Source organism: Salmo trutta, chromosome 37 (assembly GCF_901001165.1).
Source record: "Salmo trutta chromosome 37, fSalTru1.1, whole genome shotgun sequence".
Taxonomy (NCBI): domain Eukaryota; kingdom Metazoa; phylum Chordata; class Actinopteri; order Salmoniformes; family Salmonidae; genus Salmo; species Salmo trutta.
Window position 1 is genome coordinate 15,025,593 of NC_042993.1, and position 17,034 is coordinate 15,042,626.

The 17,034-nt window shown below is 42.7% G+C and overlaps 1 protein-coding gene across 2 annotated transcripts in view; it reads left to right on the forward strand.

The window, feature by feature from the left end:
- Window positions 1-17,034, forward strand: part of LOC115176842 (t-SNARE domain-containing protein 1-like) — a 150,652-nt gene that overhangs the window by 13,915 nt on the left and 119,703 nt on the right. For both annotated transcript variants that reach the window (XM_029737176.1, XM_029737175.1), the window contains exon 2: window positions 10,965-11,077. In XM_029737176.1, coding sequence (XP_029593036.1) covers window positions 10,990-11,077 — 88 coding nt within the window. In that variant the 5' untranslated portion in view covers window positions 10,965-10,989. The remainder of the gene's footprint in view (window positions 1-10,964; window positions 11,078-17,034) is intronic.

Genomic DNA, 17,034 nt, shown 5'->3' on the forward strand with positions numbered 1-17,034 from the left:
AGCGTTTTGTCACAATAAAATCAAGAGTTTGTGCATGCGAACCCATTGAACTTGAAATGATCATGTTCGCTAGTATGTCCCCAGTGCTTAATATGGGCTAGGTGGGACGTTAGCGTCCCACTCTATTCAACAGCCAGTGGAATCGCGTGGCGAGAAATACAAATACCTCAAAAATGCTATAACTTCAATTTCTCAAACATATGACTATTTTACAACATTTGAAAGATAAGACTCTCGTTAATCCAACCACATTGTCCGATTTCAAAATGGCTTTACAGCGAAAGCAAAACATTACATTATGTCAGGAGAGTACCCAGCCAAAAATAATCACACAGCCATTTTCAAAGCAAGCATATGTGTCACAAAAACCCAAACCACAGCTAAATGCAGCGCTAACCTTTGATGATCTTCATCAGATGACACTCCTAGGACATTATGGTATACAATACATGCATGTTGTGTTCAATCAAGTCATATTTATATAAAAAAACAGCTTTTTACATTAGCATGTGATGTTCAGAACTAGCATTCCCAGCGAAAACTTCCAGTGAATTTACTAAATTACTCATCATAAACGTTGACAAAATACATAACAATTATTTTAAGAATTATAGATACAGAACTCCTTTATGCAATCGCTATGTCAGATTTTGAAATAGCTTTTTGGCGAAAGCACATTTTGCAATATTCTGAGTACATAGCTCAGCCATCACAGGCTAGCTATTCAGACACCCGCCAACTTCGGGGCTCACTAAACTCAGAATTACTATAAAAAAAATTGGATTACCTTTGCTGTTCTTTGTCAGAATGCACTCCCAGGACTTCTACTTCAACAACAAATGTTGTTTTTGTTCCAAATAATCCATAGTTATATCCAAATACCTCAGTTTTGTTCGTGCGTTCAGGTCACTATCCAAAGGGTAACGCATGAGCGCATTTCGTGTCAAAAAAAATCTAAATGTTCCATTACCGTACTTCGAAGCATGTCAAACGCAGTTTAAAATCAATTTTTATGCTATTTTTCTCTTAAAATAGCGATAATATTCCAACCGGACAATGTTGTATTCATTCAAAGAGGGAAAGAAAAAAATGGCGAGGTCTCGTGAATGCGCATCTCCAGTCTCTCTGTCACCAGGCAGACCACTGACAAACTGTGCTGCTGTTATCTGCCCAGAGACAGGAGACGCCTCAATCCGGTTTCTGAAGGCTTTAGAGAGCCAATGGAAGCCTTTGAAAGTGTCACGTAATAGCACAGATACTGTAATTTCGATAGAGATGCAACAGAAGGACTGCAAATTGTCAGACAGGCCACTTCCTGCTTGGAATCTTCTCAGGTTTTTGCCTGCCATATGAGTTCTGTTATACTCACAGACACCATTTAAACAGTTTTAGAAACTTTAGAGTGTTTTCTATCCAAATATAACTAATAACTAATAACATGCATATTCTCATTTCTGGCCAAGAGTAGTAACCAGTTTAAATCGGGTATGTTTTTTTATCCGGCCGTGAAAATACTGCCCCCTATCCCAGACAGGTTCATTTGTAAATCGGGAGGTACAGGAACAAAAAGAGAGTTGGGGTTGTTGGGGTACCTGGGGAGCTCTGAGGTACTGGAAAACACATGAGAAAAAAATGTATCTTGATAATAATAAAACATTGCATGCATATCATGTCATTTGCATAGTGGCATAGAGCAGTAGAGTAGAAGCTTCACACATGGGGAACATTTTTAGTGGCCTTGGGTCTGGGAAAATGTTTGCCTTTTATAAACGCATTTCATGCAATTCTACATCTTTTTACAAGACTGAATACTTTGACATAATCTTTTTGAATGCTGTGTTCAAAACAACTGGGAACTCAGAAATCGGAACTTGAAATCTCCTACTTACGACTTCAGTGCATTCAAGGAAACTGGGAACTTGGGAAAAAAACTAGCACCGACTGGACAAAGTAATTTTGAATGGTCATCCAACTCGGAATTCCAAAGGCTGGGACTCAGGCGCCTTTACAACCTGAAGATCACTGACAGAATGATTTGACCTCTGTTTTTTTTCCTGAGTTTCCAGTTGTCTTGAAAGCACCATAATACTGCACAGATGATCGAAATGACAGGCTACTTTGACACTGACAAACAGAGAATTAACAAAGAGGCAACTCAAATTAACTTTCTGATAGCTTTTATTATCAATTTAAAATGTTCATGCCAAAAGAGGTACCGGGAGGTGTTGGATCCTGTTTCGGTAAGATCCGGCTCAAATTAAGCACTGTATGGCCACCATATCTCTAAGTGTTGTTGTGTTTTAATACGGAGTCACATAATGGGATCATGTTTTTGATTGTCTCGTCATCATTCAATAGACTGTTTATAAGACTGTTAAATAATGTGTGTATGTGTGTGTGTATCTCTCTCTCTCTCTGTGTGTGTGTGTGTGTGTGTGTGTGTGTGTGTGTCTGTTGCTGTGATAACAGGTGCTGGTGATCGGTGGGGGGATGGAGATTATTTGGGGAATAGAATGGGGTGATTTATCTCAATAATGAGTATTTTTATGTGACAGGGCAATTTCATTGTCCATAGATGTTTTTCTTGCTTTTCTTTTTTCCCCTCTTTTGTTGTTAGAGACTCAGCTTATCGGCCTTAGGTCTTTTTTTATGGAGTGGACAGAAAGTGAAAGAGAAAGAGATGGGAGAGAGAAAGTGAGCGCTTTAGCAAAACACATGAGCAATCCTACTGTTTGGCTGCTTCAGCTGAAGGTGAGGATAAGGAAGACGGGGTAAAGAAGCACAACACTTTCTCAGCCCTGACTGTCCTCATTGATGTCTGAGAACACAGCACCATAGACAGAATGACCTGGCTGTCCTCATTGATGTCTGAGAACACAACACCACAGACAGAATGGCCTGACTGTCCTCATTGATGTCTGAAAACACAACACCACAGACAGAATGACCTGACTGTCCTCATTGATGTCTGAAAACACAACACCACAGACAGAATGACCTGACTGTCCTCATTGATGTCTGAGAACACAACACCACAGACAGAATGGCCTGACTGTCCTCATTGATGTCTGAAAACACAACACCACAGACAGAATGACCGGACTGTCCTCATTGATGTCTGAGAACACAACACCACAGACAGAATGACCGGACTGTCCTCATTGATGTCTGAGAACACAACACCACAGACAGAATGACCGGACTGTCCTCATTGATGTCTGAGAACACAACACCACAGACAGAATGACCTGACTGTCCTCATTGATGTCTGAAAACACAACACCACAGACAGAATGACCTGACTGTCCTCATTGATGTCTGAGAACACAACACCATAGACAGAATGACCTGACTGTCCTCATTGATGTCTGAGAACACAACACCACAGACAGAATGACCTGGCTGTCCTCATTGATGTCTGAGAACACAACACCATAGACAGAATGACCTGACTGTCCTCATTGATGTCTGAGAACACAACACCATAGACAGAATGACCTGACTGTCCTCATTGATGTCTGAGAACACAACACCATAGACAGAATGACCTGGCTGTCCTCATTGATGTCTGAAAACACAACACCACAGACAGAATGACCTGGCTGTCCTCATTGATGTCTGAGAACACAACACCACAGACAGAATGACCTGACTGTCCTCATTGATGTCTGAAAACACAACACCACAGACAGAATGACCTGGCTGTCCTCATTGATGTCTGAAAACACAACACCACAGACAGAATGACCTGACTGTCCTCATTGATGTCTGAGAACACAACACCATAGACAGAATGACCTGGCTGTCCTCATTGATGTCTGAAAACACAACACCACAGACAGAATGACCTGGCTGTCCTCATTGATGTCTGAGAACACAACACCACAGACAGAATGACCTGACTGTCCTCATTGATGTCTGAAAACACAACACCACAGACAGAATGACCTGGCTGTCCTCATTGATGTCTGAGAACACAACACCATAGACAGAATGACCTGGCTGTCCTCATTGATGTCTGAGAACACAACACCATAGACAGAATGACCTGACTGTCCTCATTGATGTCTGAGAACACAACACCATAGACAGAATGACCTGACTGTCCTCATTGATGTCTGAGAACACAACACCATAGACAGAATGACCTGACTGTCCTCATTGATGTCTGAGAACACAACACCATAGACAGAATGGCCTGACTGTCCTCATTGATGTCTGAGAACACAACACCACAGACAGAATGACCTGACTGTCCTCATTGATGTCTGAGAACACAGCACCATAGACAGAATGACCTGACTGTCCTCATTGATGTCTGAGAACACAACACCATAGACAGAATGACCTGACTGTCCTCATTGATGTCTGAGAACACAACACCATAGACAGAATGACCTGACTGTCCTCATTGATGTCTGAGAACACAACACCATAGACAGAATGACCTGACTGTCCTCATTGATGTCTGAGAACACATCAACATGGACACAAGGACCTTAGAGACAGTCTTCTTTGTGCTGTTTGTGTGTTGTTTACAGGTAGTTGTCATTATTGGGTTATCAAGGCAACATTTGATCTGAGCTTACACACACACACACACACACACACACACACACACACACACACACACACACACACACACACACACACACACACACACACATAAATTAATGTAGTTATCTGTTTTGAAGACACGTATGAGTGCTAGTTTAGCAGCTCAGTGTGAATGTGACCTTGTTGAACGATGGCCAGCAGGTCTCAAGGTAATATTGTCAGATTAGCAATAGCTTTGATTAGGTTAGCGCTAACGGCAAAGCTGCAGACCGCCAAATGGTAGCTGACCTTTTTGCCATGTCGATTTCAAATAACAAAACAGACAAGTGTTCAGTAATATGTACTTATTGATTATTGTATTTTTCATTGTTTTGAGGTTCAAGCATGAGCCAGATCTTTAATGATTTTTCTGATGATGATGATGATGCCTGTGTGGAGTGAATATTGACCATGTTCACTGACTACACCATATCCTCAGTCTAGAGCTGTGTCCATCCTGACCTGAAACCATCATCAGACCCAGAGACTCAGGCCAGGAGTCATTATGACACATTATGGAACTGGGCAACATTCCAAAATACATTTCTGGGTTAGAACATCTATGCAATTGTATCTGAATAATATTTCCGGACCCTTTATGACATAATAAGAATGAATCAGTGGAAGTAAAGTAGAAAGGACCCATCCATCACAATGTGAATCAGAATGTCTGAGATGACATCACTAGTTAGCAGACCAGACATTTCTTTGTCTGAGCTGGCTGGGTCTTGGGCTGATGAAGGGCAGAATCGCCTGCTGGGACAAGGATAGATAATAGTAGTTAGTATAAAGACAGCTAATATTCAGTGACCAGAGTCATTGGGGACAGTGGACAGTCTGCAGTGCTGATCATATTATGTCAAGCTCAATGACAGATCAGTGTTAAAATATTTATCTTATCTTCTTATTTGTCTCTTGTTGGTTTGCGTGTGTGTGTGTGATATATATCTATTACACATACTACCGTTCAAAAGTTTGAGGTCACTTAGAAATGTCCTTGTTTTTGAAAGAAAAGCAACATTTTTTGTCAATTAAAATAACATCAAATTGATCAAAAATACAGTGTAGACATTGTTAATGTTGTAAATGACTATTGTAGCTGGATTTTTAATGGAATATCTACATAGGTGTACAGAGTCCCATTATCAGCCATCATCACTCCTGTGTTCCAATGGCACGTTGTGTTAGCTAGTCCATGTTTAGAATTTTAAAAGGCTAATTGATCATTAGAAAACCCTTTTGCAATTATGTTAGCACAGCTGAAAAATGTTGTTCTGATTAAAGAAGCAATTAAACTGGCCTTCTTTAGACTAGTTGAGTATCTGGAGCGTCAGCATTTGTGGGTTCGATTACAGGCTCAAAATGGCTAGAAACAAAGACCTTTCTTCTGAAACTCGTCAGTCTATTATTGTTCTGAGAAATGAAGGCTATTCAATGCGAGAAATTGCCAAGAAACTGAAGATCTCGTACAATGCTGTGTACTACTCCCTTCACAGAACAGCACAAACTGACTCTAACCAGAATAGAAAGAGGAGTGGGAGGCCCCGGTGCACAACTGAGCAAGAGGACAAGTACATAAGAGTATCTAGTTTGAGAAACAGACGCCTCACAAGTCCTCAACTGGCAGCTTCATTAAATAGTACCTGCAAAACACCAGTCTCAACGTCAACAGTGAAGAGGCGACTCCGGGATGCTGGCCTTCAGGGCAGAGTTGTAAAGAAAAAGACATATCTCAGACTGGCCAATACAAATAAAAGATTAAGATGGGCAAAAGAACACAGACACTGGATAGAGGAAGATTGGGAAAAAGTGTTATGAACAGACAAATCTAAGTTTGAGGTGTTTGGATTACAAAGAAGAACATTCGTGAGACGCAGACAAAATGAAAAGATGCTGGAGGAGTGCTTGACGCCATCTGTCAAGCATGGTGTAGGTAATGTAATGGTCTGGGGGTGCTTTGGTGGTGGGAAAGTGGGAGATTTGTTCAGGGTAAAAGGGATCTTGAAGAAGGAAGGCTATCACTCCATTTTGTAAAGCCATGCCATACCCTCCTACAATTTCCTTCCACAACAGGACATTGATCAAAAGCACAGCTCCAAACTATGCAATAACTATTTAGGGAAGAAGCAGTCAGCTGGTATTCTGTCTATAATGGAGTGGCCAGCACAGTTACCGTATCTCAACCCTATTGAGCTGTTGTGGGAGCAGCTTGAACATATGGTACGTAAGAAGTGCCCATCAAGCCAATCCAACTTGTGGGAGGTGCTTCATGAAGCATGGGTTGAAATCTCTTCAGATTACCTCAACAAATTGACAACTAGAATGCCAAAGGTCTGCAAGGCTGTAATTGCTGCAAATGGAGGATTCTTTGACGAAAGCAAAGTTTGAAGGACACAATTATTATTTAAATTAAAAATCATTATTTATAACCTTGTCAACGTCTTGACTATATTTACTATTCATTTTGCAACTCACCTCATGTATATTTTCATGGAAAAGGACATTTTTAAGTGACCCCAAACTTTTGAACAGTAGTTTATATATATATATATATATATATATATATATATATATATATATACATACAGTACAAGTCAAAAGTTTGGACACACCTACTCATTCAAAGGTTTTTCTTTATTTTTATATTTTCTACAATGTAGAATAATAGTGAAGACATGCAAACTATGAACTAACACAATAGTATTTGTATATATGTTCCTTTTGGTTTCAATGGTCTTGTCGATTATTTGTTACATTGTCCGTTGGCGCGTGTGAGTACCTGTGCTGTGTGTTTTGGGCTTTCGTGCCATTGTGGATTGCGCAGATGATTACGGGTCTCGTCCCGTGTGTTAATCATTGTGCGCGTGTGTTATTATTTACTCCTCGCTCTTCTGTTTGGTTTTCAACCCTGTGTTTTTGTATAGTGTTTGTTTGGTCTTCGTCCCCATGCCTTTACGGAGTAGTTTGGGCTTAATAAAAAAAACTATTACGCATTCCTGCTCCTGTCTCCCGAAAAAAATACCAAGTCCATATTTTGTCACGAACAGCTCAAATAAGCAAAGAGACTAACCTTGGAATGAGTAGCTGTATCCAAACTTTTGATTGGTACAGTGCATTTGGAAAGTATTCAGAATCCCTTGAAATTTTCCGCATTTTGTTACGTTACAGCCTTATTCTCAAATGGATTAAATAAAAAAAATACTCATCAATCTACACACAATACCCCATAATGACAAAGTGAAAACATTTAGAAATGTTTTCAGAAATACAGAAAAAAACAGAAACTTTACTTACATACATATTCTAAACAGAAATTGAGCTCAGGTGCATCCTGTTTCCATTGATCATCCTTGAGATTGATTGGAGTACAGCTGTGGTAAATTCAATCCATTGGACGTTATTTAGAAAGGCGCACACCTGTCTATTTAAGGTCCCACAGTTGACAGTGCATGTCAGAGCAAAAACCAAGCCATGAGGTCGAAGGAACTGTCCGTAGAGCTCTGAAACAGGATTGTGTCGAGGCACAGATCAGGGGAAGGGTACCAAAAAATTTATGCAGCATTGAAGGTCCCCAAGAACACAGTGTCCTCCATCTAAGGCACCTAAAGACCCTCAGACCATGAGAAACAAGATTCTCTGGTCTGATGAAACCAAGATTGAACTCTTTGACCTGAATGCCAAGTGGCACGGCTGGAGGAAACCTGGCACCATCCCTACGGTGAAGCATTGTGGTGCCAGCATCATGCTGTGGGGATGTTTTTCAGCGACAGGGACAGGGAGACTGGTCAGGATTGAGGGAAAGAGGAACGGAGCAAAGTACAGAGACATCCTTGATGAAAACCTGCTCCAGAGCACTCAGGACCTCAGAAGGTGAAGGTTCACCTTCCAAAAGGAAGGCTTCTTTACAGCTTCTTCCCCCAAGCGATAAGACTCCTGAACATTTAATCAAATCGCTACCCGGACTATTTGCATTGTCCCCCCCATACCCCCTATTTTACGCTACTGCTACTCTCTGTTTATTATCTATGCATAGTCACTTTACCTCTATCTACAGTACATGTACATATTACCTCAATTACCTCGACTAACCGGTGCCCCCGCACATTGACTCTGTACCGGTACCCCTGTATATAGCCTCACTATTGTTATTTTACTGCTGCTCTTTAATTATTTGTTATGTTTCTATTTTTTACTTAACCAACAATGCCGTTTTAATAAAAATAAGTATTAAGGGCTTGTAAAGTAAGCATTTCACCTGTTGTATTCAGCGCATGTGACAAATACAATTTGATTTGATTTGAACACGTGCGTACACAAACACACACACACACACATGCACACACACACATTTCCCTATGGTTTTCAATCCATTATTATTTAATCTCACAACTTTATGTAAGATGTGTAATTGACCCTAGACTTATCTCTCTCATAAAACAATTAATTTGATTTCCGAGGGCTGTTTGAAAAGCTCTCTGGCTCTCTCTGCCTGAGCTGCAATTAGACGCTTCTTATGCCGACAAATTAATAAAAGGAATATGGAGAGAGAGAGAATAGAACGAGAGAGAGTGAGAGAGGGTGAAAGATGGATGGAGAGGGAAGAGTGGGAGAGAGAAAGAGAGAGAGAGAGAGACGCTCCCATCACCAGGGAACTCATGGCTGCTTTATTATTGATAGTTGAAAATATGTTATATCCTAATCATGTTCAACCACATTTCATTCCATTTTTATTTGCCTTTTGTCTAGTACTGTAGATTTACTGTAGTAGTACTAAGCAATCTCATGTAGAACCCCATGTCTATAGAGGACCACCAGCCTCAGAGACAAGGTGGGGAGTGATGTATCAGTCAGCACACTCCCTGCTCAGCCAATCACAGAGCTCTATTGTGAGTCAGAGACCAGGGCGAGTGTTGATGACATCACCAGGCCAGACAAAGAGGGAGAGGCTGGGTGACGGCCAGGGGTGCGTGGGGCTAGCTGGTGCAGGGACCAGGAACACTAAGGCAATGAGTAATGACACAGTGGGACACCATCCACTCATTGTGTCACTACACCATGCAGTCATCGGCTCTGCTCTGACCTCACTCTTCACAAGGGTGACTGGCTGTACTGTGAGAGACACATATAGGATCTGTCTGTGTGTGTGTGTGTGTGTGGTGGTGGGGGGGGGTTGTGTCTGTGTGTGTGTTCACACGTGTATGTGTGTGTTTGAGCATGTGTGTGTGTGTGTGTTGTGTTTCTGTGTGTGGTATATATATATACATACAAGTGTGTATACATTCCTATATAGAATGTGGGAGAAGAAAAGAGAATGTGTCTGAGAAAGTTGGTCTGAAAATCTGTATATTTTTATGTACTGCTCAGAGTGAGAGCACGGATTGCCTATGCACACTTCAGAAGGCTGGAGCACCAGGCACTACAGTGACTAGTGACTGGGCTGGGATTCAAGAGGAGCAGAGAGAGATCGTTTATTGTCTGCCAACAGTAATTCATCTTGCTGCTCTATGAAAATGAATCAGATTAAATGACCACGTGGTTCCAGTGAATCTGATCCTCTGTCTCCCACTGAAGATGGGACTGAATCCCCCCTTCTCCTCTCTCTCCATCTCCTCTCCCTCTTTCCTTCTACCCCACTCTCCATCTTCTCTCTCTCTGTCTCTCACCTCTCACCTCTCCCTCTCTCCTTCTACCCCTCTTTCCATCTCCTCTCTCTGTCTCTCTTGTCTCCCTCTCTCCTTCTACCCCTCTCTCCATCTCCTCTCTCTATCCCTCTCTGCTCCCTCTCTCTCTGTTCCTTTGCCACCCTTATGAGACAGTCATGAATGCCAGTGTTCCATCACCCAGACCCGGGTGCCAGACAAGACCAGACTCGTTTCAATACCACAAAAGGGTAGCAGGACAATGATATTAGAACACAATTACAAGCCTACTTAGTTCAATGCCTACTACTCACAGAGGGCTGAATGTCTTACAGCTTATGAAATCATGATACCATGTGACCTTTGGTTGTGATGCTGGTAGACACATGGCTTCATAGATCTCATCATGTCACCTGTGTGTCCATGTCTTGGATAGAATGAACATTCACTATGCATTCTTTAACCTTTTCAGTGATGTTTTACACACCTCCTTATAGACGAGGGGGAGGCTGAGTCATGATGCATAATGTCACTGTGGGATCGGGGATTCAGTTCATACACACACTTATATTTATGCACATGTACACACACAGATTCCCACATCACAAATGTCCATATTTTTCCCTGATGATTCCTGGAATCGACCAACCAGGAATATTGAAAGCCTACTCAGATCCATATAGTACATCCACCAATCCAACTGAGGTTGTTGTGTTCTCTCTGTTCCAGACAGACCCAAAACCATCAGGACAGGATGTCATATGGATCCATCGATGGAGGCTCCTTTGGAGGCAGCCGAAACCCCTTCGGAGGCCCCAAGAGGCAGGGCTACCAACCAGTAGGTAAAGACAAACATTCACTTCCATGATTTCATGCTAACTTGAGCACCATATTTGCACCATGACTGAAACAAACTGTTTAAATGACACTCATACTTTTTAGTACAGTATAGAAAACAATACTGGGTTTGTCAAAGTGACATCAGTCTGCCACAGGGCTTGGTGGCTGACTATGGATGGATGGATGGAAAACACTACCACCCCTTGACCCCCTGAGGAGAGGCAATCATAGGGTTCACTGCTGTGGAATAGATGTGTGTGTGTGTGTGTGTGTGTGTGTGTGTGTGTGTGTGTGTGTGTGTGTGTGTGTGTGTGTGTGTGTGTGTGTGTGTAGGAAGAGGTCCAAGAGGTCATACTGTATGAGGTCTCTGCAGAGAAATCAAGAGTAGGGGGAGGCAGGACATAGAGTGTTCTTTGTTTTACCATGCACATCAGGAAGTGATAATGCTATTGCTATATGCTCAAGACCTTTCAATATCCATGCACTGGTTTGGAGGGAATATGTACTGGTTTGGAGGGAATATGCACTGGTTTGGAGGGAATATGCACTGGTTTGGAGGGAATTTCCATGTACTGCTATGGAGGGAATATCCATGCACTGGTTTGTAGGGAATATCCACTGCTTTGGTGGGAATATCCATGCACTGGTTTGGAGGGAATATCCACTGCTTTGGTGGGAATATCCATGACTGGTTTGGAGGAATTATCCACTGGCTTGGAAGGACTATCCACTCTACAGCTCACAACAGATATCCTATATAAAAATAGTGTTATCGTGTTAATGACCTGAAGCAGATTTGCAGTGTGGTGTCAGGAACTTGGAGAGTGTTAGGGGTCAGGGGTCAGACTGGCAGTTATGACGGGGTTGTTGCCAGCGTCGCTGCTCTACTCCATGACCTTTCACCTTTCACACATTAGCCTTGTAGTAGGGCCAGATTAAGGAAGGCCTCCAATGGGTATGTGTGATGTATATTGTTCACTACCCTCCGTGTGTTTGTGTTTGTGTGCGTGTGCGTGTGCGTGTGTGTGAGAATGTGCACATGTGTGTGCTTCTTTATATTTGATATGCTCTGTGTATGTATTCATACTTTTGTTCCTGTGCTATACAGTTCATTCTAACAGTGATCACAGCTGACACTCCAGTAAGAGTTGCTAGTACAAGGCATTATGGTGTAGCTCAGATACCTAGTGAAGTAAGATGAATTTGACAGGAACAAACAAACATCAAACAAGCTCTTTTGTCTCTTAACTCCTACATACTGTAAAACTGGGAGAAAGAAATGTTCACATTCACTCAGTGACAGTCTCTCTCCCCCCTCTCTGTCTCTCTCTATTTCTCTCTCCCCATCTCTCTCTCTCTCTCTCTCTCCCAACTCTATCTCTCTCCCTCCCTCTCTTTCTCTTTTTACCCATCTCTCTCCTCTCGCTTTCTCTCTCTCCCTCCCTCTATCTCACTCTTTCCCCCTATATCTCACTCTCTCTTTCCCCCTTTCTCTCTCTTTATTTCCCCATTTCTCTCTCTCTCTCACTCACTCCCTCTCTCTACCTCCCCTCCCTCTCTCCCTAGTGTATAAAGAGCAGACTGGCAGCCTCAGTGTTATGGGGAGACAGATGGGGGCCTGTGCCATCAGAGAGAGTAGCTTTGATCACAGTGAAGCTGGGGCCATTTCAGCAGGCCGGAGCCTGTCAGATTTGCTGTTTGTGGATTCTGGTGCTTGCTGCCTGCGCCGACTGAGCTGTGTGTGTGTGTGTGTGTGTGTGTGTGTGTGTGTGTGTGTGTGTGTGTGTGTGTGTGTGTGACTGAGCTGTACTGAGCTGTGTGTGTGTGTGTGTGTGTGTGTGTGTGTGTGTGTGTGTGTGTGTGTGTGTGTGTGTGTGTGACTGAGCTGTACTGAGCTGTGTGTGTGTGTGTGTGTGTGTGTGTGTGTGTGTGTGTGTGTGTGTGTGTGTGTGTGTGTGTGTGTGTGTGTGTGTGTGTGTGTGTGTGTGTGTGACTGAGCTGTACTGAGCTGTGTAGCGGGCTCAGGAAATGATCAAAGCCCAGGTAGAGTCTCTAATGGAGCTGTCAGTCAGGATAATCTTTCTCCTCCTTTCTCTTGCCAAACCTTTCAAGCCCTTCCAGCGTATATGCAACTCTTCTCTTCTACTCCCCGGGTGGGTGCTTAGTCTATCAAACTCCTAGTAGTGTCTGTCTGTGATCTCTCGTGAACATTCACTCACTCTTATTCTCCAATCTCTTCTATTCGATCGCTTGTGGTCAGAAAGTGGAGGCACTCTCCTTTGTCCGCTTGTGGAGAAAACCTGCCCGTTGTGCTCTGCTGTTCCTGGTGTGTGTGTGTTTGAACAGTTGTAATGCCAATGAAGAGAACCGCAGGTTGGTCCGGCAGCACACACCAGGTTGGTTCGGCCTTTTCTCGCCATGTTCTCCCTGTTTTCTGGGCCTGACCCTGGGATAGACCTGTCTCGTTAGACCCCTCTAATGCTCTGTTCCACAGCCCCAGCCCTGGTCATTAGGATTGGTTGGGATGGAGAGCTGTTTGTCTGGGAGGAGACTTTGATGAGAGACCACTCTACCAGCCACAGGTACCGCTGAGGGTCCTTAAGTGGCCCAAGTGGGGTGTGTGCTGAGCAGCCATGACAATATCATTGGAGCCGCTGGGAGTGAATTGGTTGCAGTGGTCTGGGGTCACGTATTCAGGTTAGAACTAGAATATTACTAGAACTAGAATGGTAGAATACCGTACAGCTGGGAAGAGATGGTGTTGCTCAAGAGTTGGAAAACGTTGTGGGAGTAAGTTAAAGTTTGTTTGTTTTGCTTATTTTGTCGGATTGATGAAACATAATCATGCATGCTAACAAAGTTCCAATGGTGAATCACCACAAATAATTAAATGTGTTTATCTAGCTTAAATAACATTTTGAAATAATCAACATCTGTATGAAAGAAGGTATTGTGAAAGATATATTTGTAATTAGCATTCGAAAGGTCAAGCTTTACGTCAGACTCTCACTGCATCAGAACATATTCACGATGGTATTTTTAGAGGGCTACAGAAGGCAACTGTATGTGTAGAGATTCTCCCACACATATTTGTGTAGTTGCATACTGTGCATCATACAGCAACATTGATGATGCATCATCAGTCTAATTCAGGGGAAAGAGAGCCAGTTAGCACCAAGCAGATGGCAGAAGAGGCTCACACTCATAACAATTTCTCAGTGCATTTAAGAAAGTCCATTAGAACTATATTTAGCTTTAGTGGGCATTTGACGCCTCTCCAACTTCAATGTATTTAGTATATGGATATCTGAAATATCAGCTACGAGTGTGACACAATTCATGTTTTGAGTTGCTGAAGATATATTGTTGGCTACTTCACAGGAAAATAGTTGTATTTGCTGCCTGTGTTTTATCTTTGCCAACGTTGTTAATTTGTTATGGACGGGGGAGTGGGTGAGTGATTGAGAACTGTAAAGGGACTATTATCATCCGACTTCCTGGCAAACAGCAAGGCTTGAACAGCATGGTGTTCTGGCTAAATGCACTGTTATTTTGGAACAGGAGAAGAAGACACTTTCATGATCATCATTGAATGTGCTCCTGCATTGTCTATGTCTTCTGACTGGAACACACCAACAGAGGAGAAGAGATCACTCTGGAGGGGGTGCAGGGTAGAGTTATGTTGAAACGGTGAATCTTTAATGCTTGTTGTGTGTTTCTGTTGGCTTGTCACTCCAGGTACTGTATCTCCAGGCCTGCTCACATCATGCCCCAAAATAAACCTAGCATGAACTTTGTTATAGCAACTGCAGTGTAAGCAGGCTAGGGTATAGCGTGTTTTATGGCAACCCAACATGGTCTGTGTGTAGTTGCGTAGTGTGACTGTTTGATTGTTAAACTTACAGTAGATTATCCGGAAGGCTAAAAACCAAGTTAGCTACGGGAGTTAACACGAGATTGTGAGAATTATCTGAGAATTACCTGACCTAGGTTAGATAGCTAGAATCAAGAACTGGCGTCCTTTTTGTCTCAAACAAAACTATTTGTGTGTAAGTATAAAAAGGCATCACATACTGAAATAGTCTTTAGAAGTTGGAAGCTACCATCCTCTGGGACTTGGACGAAGCAAGAAAGGAGAAAAAGCTATTTTTCCTCTGCAGTGGGTCTATGCCCAGCCTGGCCCTGTTTTAGGAAGAGTTTCCACAGTGGAACGACAGCTGCTGACCTCGAAGATAATTAGATGGGAGCTTTTGATTAAGTTGCTCTCTGATTTGAGAGTATAATTGAACGTGTTGCAGATAGTGCATTTGCCGTATCGACAAGCGACTCTGCAAAGGCCAGGATGTTAATGTGTTTCTCGCGTGTTGCTGAGGTTTTCATTCATCACTGTAGCACTGTGTGTGTTTTGCGTGTTTGCGTGTGTAGGGAGAAATCAGCAGCTTCTGTATCGGTTGTTCAGCATTTCTCAACCTGTCGTACTGCAGTGTGAAGACACATTTTAATCACTTCCCTTTACACTCTCTTTATGGAGATTGTGCTGAGTGATGCAGTTGGATGTAGATCTGCTAGACATTATGACGTGATTATAGTTTCAGACTTCTTCCAAAGCACTGTAGAGACAAATAGTAGACAGAGGAAGAAAAAAGGCCCAATTAAACACATGAAACATTTTTAAATGCCTATCTAACATTTTTTCCCAGACCTGGCTACCTTTCTATCCCTATCTTAGTCTTTCATCCTGCCTCACCCTTCTCTATTCTCTCCTCTCCATTCCTTTCCTCTCTCCACCTCCTTCCATCCCTTGTTCTTTCTGTGCCAGCTTGTCAGGCAGAGAGCCAGGACACTGTCCAGTGTAGCCGCCAGGAATCCAAGACCACCTTGCGGGGACATGGGGACACTAGAGTAATGACTGTGTCAGATACCCTCCACTAGTCGTTGTCATGTGTGTGTGTGTGTGTGTGTGTGTGTGTGTGTGTGTGTGTGTGTGTGTGTGTGTGTGTGTGTGTGTATGTGTGTGCATACGCATGTGTTCGTGCAAGTGTTTGTGTCAGATAGTGATAGGTAAATAGAGTGAAAATGAAGGAGAGAGTTTGCTCATGACTTAAAGTTTGCATATAGTGCATTCGGAAAGGATTCAGACCCCTTCACTTTTTCCACGTTTTGTAACATTACAGCCTTTTTCTAAAATTGATTAAATCGTTTTTTTCCTCATCAATCTACACTCCATACCCCATAATGACAAAGCAAAAACAGGTTTTTTGAAATGTTTGGTCATTTATAAAATAAAATATAACATAAATATCATGTTTACATAACTATTCAGGCCCATTACTCAGCACTTTGTTGCAGAACCTTTGGCAGCGATGACAGCCTTGAGTCTTGTTGGGTATGACGCTACAAGCTCGGCACACCTGTATTTTGGGAGTTTCTCACATTCTTCTTTGCAGATCCTCTCAAGCTCTGTCAGGTTGGATGGGGAGAGTCGCTGCACATCTATTTTCAGGTCTCTCCAGAGATGTTTGATCGAGTTCAAGTCCGGATTCTGGCTGGGCCACTCAAGGACATTCAAAGACTTGTCCCAAAGCCACTCCTGCGTGTGCTTAGGGTCGTTGTCTTGTTGGAAGGTGAACCTTTGCTCAGTCTGAGGTCCTGAGCGCTCTGGAGAAGTTTTTCATCAAGGATGTCTCTGTACTTTGCTCCGTTAATCTTTCCCTCAATCCTGACTAGTCTCCCAGTCCCTGCCACTGAAAAACAGCCCCACAGCAGGATGCTGCCACCACCGTGCTTCACCGTAAGGATTGTGATAGGTTTCCTCCAGACGTGACTCTTGGCATTCAAGCCAAAGTGTTCAATCTTGGTTTCGTCAGACCAGAGAATCTTGTTTCTCATGGTCTGAGCACTTTAGGTGCGTTTTGGTGAACTCCAAATTGGCTGTCATGTGCCTTTTAATGAGGAGTGG